At 31.7% G+C, this 7,730-nt stretch overlaps 1 protein-coding gene and 1 non-coding gene across 3 annotated transcripts in view; one reads left to right on the top strand and one right to left on the bottom strand.

The window, feature by feature from the left end:
- LOC123008451 (nucleoredoxin-like) overlaps window positions 1-1,228 on the bottom strand; it is a 24,418-nt gene extending 23,190 nt beyond the window's left edge. For both annotated transcript variants that reach the window (XM_044404244.1, XM_044404245.1), the window contains exon 1: window positions 852-1,228. In XM_044404244.1, coding sequence (XP_044260179.1) covers window positions 852-1,217 — 366 coding nt within the window. In that variant the 5' untranslated portion in view covers window positions 1,218-1,228. The remainder of the gene's footprint in view (window positions 1-851) is intronic.
- A 4,433-nt stretch (window positions 1,229-5,661) lies between these two features.
- Window positions 5,662-5,734, top strand: Trnar-ucg. Its single transcript has one exon. It is a non-coding gene; the product is annotated as a tRNA-Arg (tRNA).
- Window positions 5,735-7,730: the final 1,996 nt, after the last annotated feature.

Raw genomic sequence — 7,730 nt, 5'->3', positions numbered from 1 at the left:
TGCAAAGATTGGTCATGTTTTGATTAATTGATCCAATACATTTTTTTTTAATTTTACCATTTAAAGGTCACTAATGGACTTTTTCAACTCGCTGGAACAGCCTGTATATTATACTTGTCATAAAATTTACTTCAATTAGTACTCTTTGAGTCATATTTAATGTAACTTAGATTAAATAATCTTTCGATAAATAATATAAAAATAGATTTTTTCAAATTGTGCCATTTTTTTCAATTAGAATTTTTACAGATAGATTTTGTTACGCATTTTTGATTAGTTGATGTAAAAAAGAGACAATAAAATAATTTTGATAAAAAATTTGCGAATCATATAGTGTGAATTTTACACGTTATTTCCACAAAACATTTAGGAATCCGATATGATTTAACCAAAGTTTCTACTAGTTTGATAATTAATTAGAACAATAACTGAGTAAATTTTACTTAAGTTTTGATTAAATGATCAAATACATTTTTTTTTAATTTTACCATTTAAAGGTCACTAATGGACTTTTTTAACTCGCTGTGACATCCTGTATATTGGTTTTTCGAATTTTTGCGTGAAACTTTCCCTCAAGCCCGATAAAATGCTAAAATTTCGAAAACAAGACGATAAAACCCGACTCGGGAGCGGAAAATTGCATCCTAGTCTGAATTTATAACCCTGGAAAAGTCGAATGTTGGCTTTTATATATTTCCATAAGCCTCTCAGACATTTAAATGGGAATCTGGCGATCGATTTAGTTAACTTGAGCTTTAAAAATGTGATTTGTTGACACGTGCGTTCCAGAAGGCACCACTTTGTAAACACTGAGGGTCAAAAAAGTAAACACTTTACTGCCTCGGATTTACCTTCAAATCGATCTCGCTGAAGGGCACCGCGAACCACGGCAGCCCCACGAGACTGTCTCTGTGACTGTTCTCGAAGTCGCTAAACACGTCATTATTCGCCCACAGAACCACTTGCACCACTTGGAATTTTTTTATTTGACAATTTTCCTGGTTGAGTTTTTCGTATAAAAGTTTGAGTTTTTTGGTGAAATCGTCGCTTTGTTGACTTATATTAGCAAAGGAGAAATAAACGCCGGTTATTTGGACGTTTTGGAGGACTTCCGACGTCGCGACGCACAGGAAGTCGCCGGATTTCGACGAATTTGTTTCGCATTTGAGAAGTTGTTGGCCGAATAAACGCTCGTGCCATTGGCTTTTGTGGTCCATGGCATAGCGTCGCGACGGAGACGCATCGACTGACGAGAGGCGAGCACGCGACGACGGCGCCGCGACGCGCACGACGCCACCGGCGCAAAAATACACATTTTAAAATTCCGAAATTTACGTAAATTTAAGTTTGAGAACGCAAACGTTAGTCGTAAACTTAACAGCGTAAGTACGTAAAAAATTAATTTTGAGGAAGAAAATTCACGCATAAACGCTAACATAAATACAGAGAAAGAAAATTATCGCAACCTTAATTTATGAAAAATTAAAAATTTAGAATATAAATAAATATATGACGTAAAAACGAAAGAACTTAAATACGTAAAGTGAGATATCTTAAATGTCAAAAGTTTTGAAAAAAGCGTAAACATTTAATAAATGTAACGTATAAACGCAACGTAAGTTTCTAACGAATAAAAATATGGACGCAAACGTAATGACGTAAGAACAAAGAAACGGAGAAAGCGTATTCAGATGTGAGAATGTTAGTTTAAGAACGTAAACATAAGTCGTAAATTTAACGACATTAGTTAATCCTGAGGAATAAAATTAACGTATAAACGCAAACGTAATAACATAAACACAGAGAAAGTAAATAATCAAAACCTAAATTTATGGAAAATTAAAAATTTAGGATATAAATAGATGGCGTAGAAACGTAAGAACTTAAGAACGTCAAGTGAGATATCTTAAAAGTCAAAAGTTTGTAAAAAAGCGTAAACATATACTAAATGTCCCATAAAAAAGCTTGTAACGCATAAAAATATGGACGCAAACGTAATAACGTAAAAACGTAGAAACGTATAGGTAAATAAGAATGTTAGTTTGAAAACGCAAAGGTTATTAGTAAACTTAACAACGTAAGTACGTAAAAATATTAATCTTGAAAGAAACGCATAAACGCAAACATAATAACATAAAAACAAAAAGAGTAAATAAACAGAACCTTAATATATCAAAAATTAAAAATTTAGAATATAAACAGATAAAGTAGGAACGTAAGTAAGTACTTAAGAACGTAAAGTGAGAAATTTTAAAAATTAAAAATTTTACAAAAAGCGTAAACATGTAAACGTAAAGACGCAGCAACTTAAATATTTAACGTAAATCGAGTTTTTAAAATAGGAAGATGGACGTAATCGTAATGACGTAAGAACAGAGAAACGGAGAAAAAAATATTCAGATGTGAGAATGTTAGTTTGAGAATGTAAACATAAGTTGGAAATTTAACGACATTAGTTAATTTTGAGGAATAACGCAAAACGTAGTAACAAACACAGAGAAAGTAAATAAACAAAACCTAAATTTATGGAAAATTAAAAATTTAGAATATAAATAGATGGCGTAGAAACGTAAGAACTTAAGAACGTAAAGTGATATATCTTAAAAGTCAAAAGTTTTTAAAAAGGGTAAACATTTAATACATGTCACATAAAAACGCAACGTAAGCTTGTAACGAATAAAAATATGGACGCAAACATAATGACGTAAGAACGTACAAACGTACAAGTGAGAATTTTATTTTCAGAACGCAAAGGTTATTAGTCGTAAACTTAAAAACATAAGTACGTAAAAATATTAATCTTGAAAAAGACGCATAAACACAAACGTAATAATATAAAAACAAAAAAGGTAAATCAACAAAACCTTAATTTATCAAAAATTTGGAATATAAACAGATGAAGTAGGAACGTAAGTACTTTAGAACGTAAAACTAAAAAGTTTTTAAGAAAGGGTAAAAATAAATGTTACGTAAAAACGCAACGTAAGCTTGTAACGAATAAAAATATGGACGCAAACGTAATGATGTAAGAACAGAGAAACATTAAAGTATTAAGATGTGAGAAAGTTAATTTGAGAACGGAAAAGTAAGTCGTAAACTTAACGACATAACTATGAAAATACGTTAAAGAATAAAATAAACGTATTAACGCAAACGTAATAACATAACATAAAAACTAAGAACGTAAACGAGCAAAACTTAAGCTTCTTAAAACTTAAGAATGTAAGCATGAAAAAATTTTAATCATGAGGAAGAAAATTTACGAATAAACGCAAACGTAATAGCATAAACATAAAATTTAAATAGATGACGTAGAAATGTACGAATTTAAGAACGTAAATTGAGTTATCTTAAAAGTTAAAAGTTTTGAAAAAAACGTACCTAAACATTGTACATAAATGTAACGTAAAAACACATTGTAAGCTTGTAATGTATAGAGTATAATCAAAATATATACGCAAGCGTAATGACGTAAGAACGTAGAAACGTACAAGTATTAAGATGTGAGAATGTCAGTTTGAGAACGTAAACGTCAGGCGTAAACTTAACGACTTAAGTTAATCTTGGACAGTAAAATACTCATAATAACACAAAAAGTAAGAAAAAAATTACTTTCTTATTTTTTGTGTTATTATTTTTGTTTACTTAAGAAAACAAAACCTCAGCTTATCGAAAATCAAAAATTTAAAATATAAACAGATGAAGTAGAAACGTAAGAACTTAAGAACGTAAAGTGAGTTATTTTCAAAGTTAAAAATTTTGAAAAAAGCATAGACGTTTAATAAACGTAATCGTAAAGACTCAGAACGTAAATATGTGTGCAAATCGCACATTTAATAGGAATATAGATGCAAACGCAATGACGTGAGAACGTAGAAACGTAAAAGTATTAAAGTGTGAGATATTTAATTTGAGAACGTAAACGTAAGTCGTAAGCTTAACGCCATAAGTATGAAAAAACTTTAATCTTGTGGAATAAAATAAACGTATTAACGCAAACGTAATAACATAACACAAAAACTAAGAACGTAAATAAACAAAACTTAAGCTTCTTAACTTACTAAGTATTAAGAGTACTTGAAAAGGTAAACGTAAGCTGATAACTTAGCAACGTAAGCACGTAAAAACCGTAACATACAATCGCAAACGTAATAACACAAAAACTAAGAAAGTAAACAAAACAATATAAATGGATGAAGTATGGATAAAGGAACGTAATAACTTAACAACCTAAAGACGTATAAAAGTACTTTATTATAAATTAAAAAAACGCATGAAAAACTTAAGTAACGTAACATAACGTAACGTAACATAACGCAACTTAACGTAAAGTAACATAATTTAACTGTTAGAATATTGGAATATGATCACGAGCCGCCACTGCACGCCACATTTCCTCGACTATCGATTTTCTATCCTTGTCTAGGACGTGACCGCAATGTTTACAAAAACTTCGTACATCTGCGACCAGAAGTCGGCTTAAGGAGGATGTTTGGGGTAACTGAGCTGTTGTCTCTTCTAAGTGCTTCATTTTGACTTCAATTAAGACTGACATAGAAGATTTTTTCTCTTAGTTTTTTCCCCTCAAAATTTATTTGCTGGTCTAATTTAATTAACAACCAGGAACATTATCATTACCCAAAAATTCAACACGCCATTAACGGACTTTCTCCTGAAAGCTTTGGTAAAAGCCACGCAAGTAATTATTTCCGTATCGATATTTCAGCGAAGAATTTCGTAATGAGCTGGGGGAAAACCCTGAAAGCCGACTTGGAGGATAATGATATACACAATGCTCTTGAAAGTAGGCGTTGAGTCGATAATTATGGCTTTTGTCACTTATGAATGATTTATAACATTTCACAAGTTTTTATAACTTGTGATGGTTTTCCGATTTCCGTCAAAAGCTCAACTCGAGAAACACAAAACAAAAGCCACCGAAATCAAGCAACTTTCAGGCTCATTTTTTAAACGTTGGCACTATTGATTAACCATCCCAGCGTCGGGAAGTTTCAGGAATGCGCCGATTTGGCATTTCATTATTTTTGCTTTATTCCAACTGAAAAGTTTCACTCACTAATGCGATTACAAGGCTTGCGTTATCAAAATCGATAATAATTTAGAATTTAATTCCGTGAAATTGCAAAATATTTTTCTCGCTCGGAATGCCAAGCATTGGGAATATCAATTCAGTTCCAACGTCTTGGATTGTTTTTTTATTATTCAAACGTTGCAATAGTGAGGAAAAAAGAACTGTTTTCGCGATTTCCTCGCATAATCAGCCATTTAAATTCACTGAAGTTTAAGTCCCTATTTATTGTATGTGTTTTCTGGGACGCTTTCTCATATCTTTTCAGCTTTAGAGGGGTGTTACGTGAGGAAAAACACCAAACAGGCGAATGTGATAGGGAAGAAGTTTATGAGGGAGGGAAACTGAATTTGGGAGAATTTTTGTTCTAAGTTGATGGTTATATAGGCAACCAAATATACACCTTTCCAACATTTTTACTTTAATAAAACAAATTTTATATAATTTAGGATGGTTTAATGGTTGTAAATACATTTTTGGTAAATATAAGTCAATTATTTATTGTAAAATCTTATATTAATTATGATGTTCCTAGAGCAGTATAAAAACAGTTTAATGTGTGTTGTAATGTAGACCGTGTGGCCTAATGGATAAGGCGTCGGACTTCGGATCCGAAGATTGCAGGTTCGAGTCCTGTCACGGTCGCACAATTTTTTGCTTTTTTTCGTTTCAAATGACGCAGATAATTCATTTCTATAAATTTAATGTAAATCATCACAATGAATAAATAATTGCATCCAAACATAGCAATGGTTAAATTCAAGGTTGCGTCACATCCGGTCACCCATTTAAAATATTTCAATGCGTTTCAGTCGAAACTGAAATTTTCTCGTGACTAAGCATCAACGTAGCCACTGAAATGATGACATTTAGTGTGGCATCCGTCCAAAAGTAGCGTTTGCTTCTCGAAGGTGAGTCCATCTTAATTTCCTTAATTTGGTGTAAAATCGCGTCGGCGTGTGTCAAATGATGACGTCACGTGACTCGCCTAAAAGGCGATTTATCAAAGAGGATTGGTCGCCGCACCCAGTCGAATTTCCCGCCTCGTGTGCTGTCTCGGACGAAAGAAATGTCGCGAGCGAGGCTAGCACACGTCATTGTCGGATGAAGCGATGAATTATTGAGGGTTTTGGGAGTGATCGATGGACAATTAGGGCGGAATGAGTCATTAAAAGTGTGCGTGGTCGACGAGACAAGGGTTGGATACACATATTCATAATTTAATTCGCGTTGTGCACACGCCGGTATCGATTAGGAGGGGTGCCGGTGAAACATCTGATTTTTTACACGAGTTACCGATAGGGTGATTGGGGTAAATTCACTTGGCTTGATTTACATAAAAATCTAGTTTTTAAAAATTCGAAAACATTAAGTATAACGTTAAAAGATTAAAAGATATAATTTTGCAATATACAGGGTGAGTCATTATTGGGCATTTGGGAAGTACTGTCGCTAATATTGAAAGTACAAAGCTTTTGTGTTGGATTATACAGAGTGATTATAAATGATTTTCATCTAGCCAGCTGTGAATTTCCCATGTAAAATAAAAAATGCCGCTTTACGAAAATAGGGGTACCTACTTGTTTTAACTCAAAATTAAAAAATCGCCGTTTACTAAGCGTCCACTTTGAAAATAGACTTCAATTATAAACTTGTTTTCTTCCAAAGTATACATTATTATCAATTATTATTGGAAATTAGTTGAAACAATAAAAGTTTAATTAACAACAATTTATTATTAATTAATAAGTGACACTAATGACAGAACTAGAGCTTTCAAAAATTAGAGCGGCACAAATAAAGTTCCATGCAAAAAAATTCCAGAGGTGGCTAGATGAAAATCATTTATAACCACTCTGTATTATTTCGACAAAACGTATTTTGAATAATGTTAAGGGCTTTCTTAGAAAATGACAACTTATATGACTTTTTTGTAAATAAAAATTAATCTTTGTATCATAGACTGTGTAAAAAAAGTTTTGTAGTGGGTTGCCACTTAAAAAAAATAAAAATTTTGTAAAACTCAAGAACAAAAAAAAATTCGAAATAGTATACATATTAAAATACAAGTTGTAGAAGGTATCTTTTTAAGCACGAATTTGAAAATGAATGCTTGATGAACCTTCTGCAACGAGTGTTTTACACTATTTTTTCTAGTTTGCCGCTTTATATCATTTTATAAATTAAGACAAAAATAAAAAAAATTCTTGGGAATTTTGCGACGGTTGGTGACATTTATGTGAAATAATTTTAGGCGGCTGTGAAAAATAAAAATAATTCTTATTTTCACATTTGAAAATGAATTGTGAAGAAAGTCTGTCACTAAAATTAAATTAACGCCAACGACGAATTAAAGCACTCGAATGACGTCATTTGGGTGCTTTAATAGACACTGAAATAGAAAAACTTATTTTTGAGATACATCACATTTTTATAAAACTCATTAATTATTCATTAATTAGTTTTTTTTTTAATAAATAGTTTTAGCAAAAAGCTTTTTTATATTTTTTCCGTATTTGTATTTCTTTTGTTAAATGCTTTAAAACCGTGTTTTGTTTTTGGATTTTCGTTACGACGTTGGTAAGTTATTGTTTTTTTTTGCATTTCTTTTTAATTTAACGTAAACTCTTATAGCATCTTT

This window comes from Tribolium madens, unplaced genomic scaffold (assembly GCF_015345945.1).
Source record: "Tribolium madens isolate multiple individuals breed KSU strain unplaced genomic scaffold, Tmad_KSU_1.1 Scaffold_71;HRSCAF=194;Tcas5.2_LG6, whole genome shotgun sequence".
NCBI lineage: Eukaryota > Metazoa > Arthropoda > Insecta > Coleoptera > Tenebrionidae > Tribolium > Tribolium madens.
This window is presented reverse-complemented; position numbering and strand designations above follow the sequence as displayed.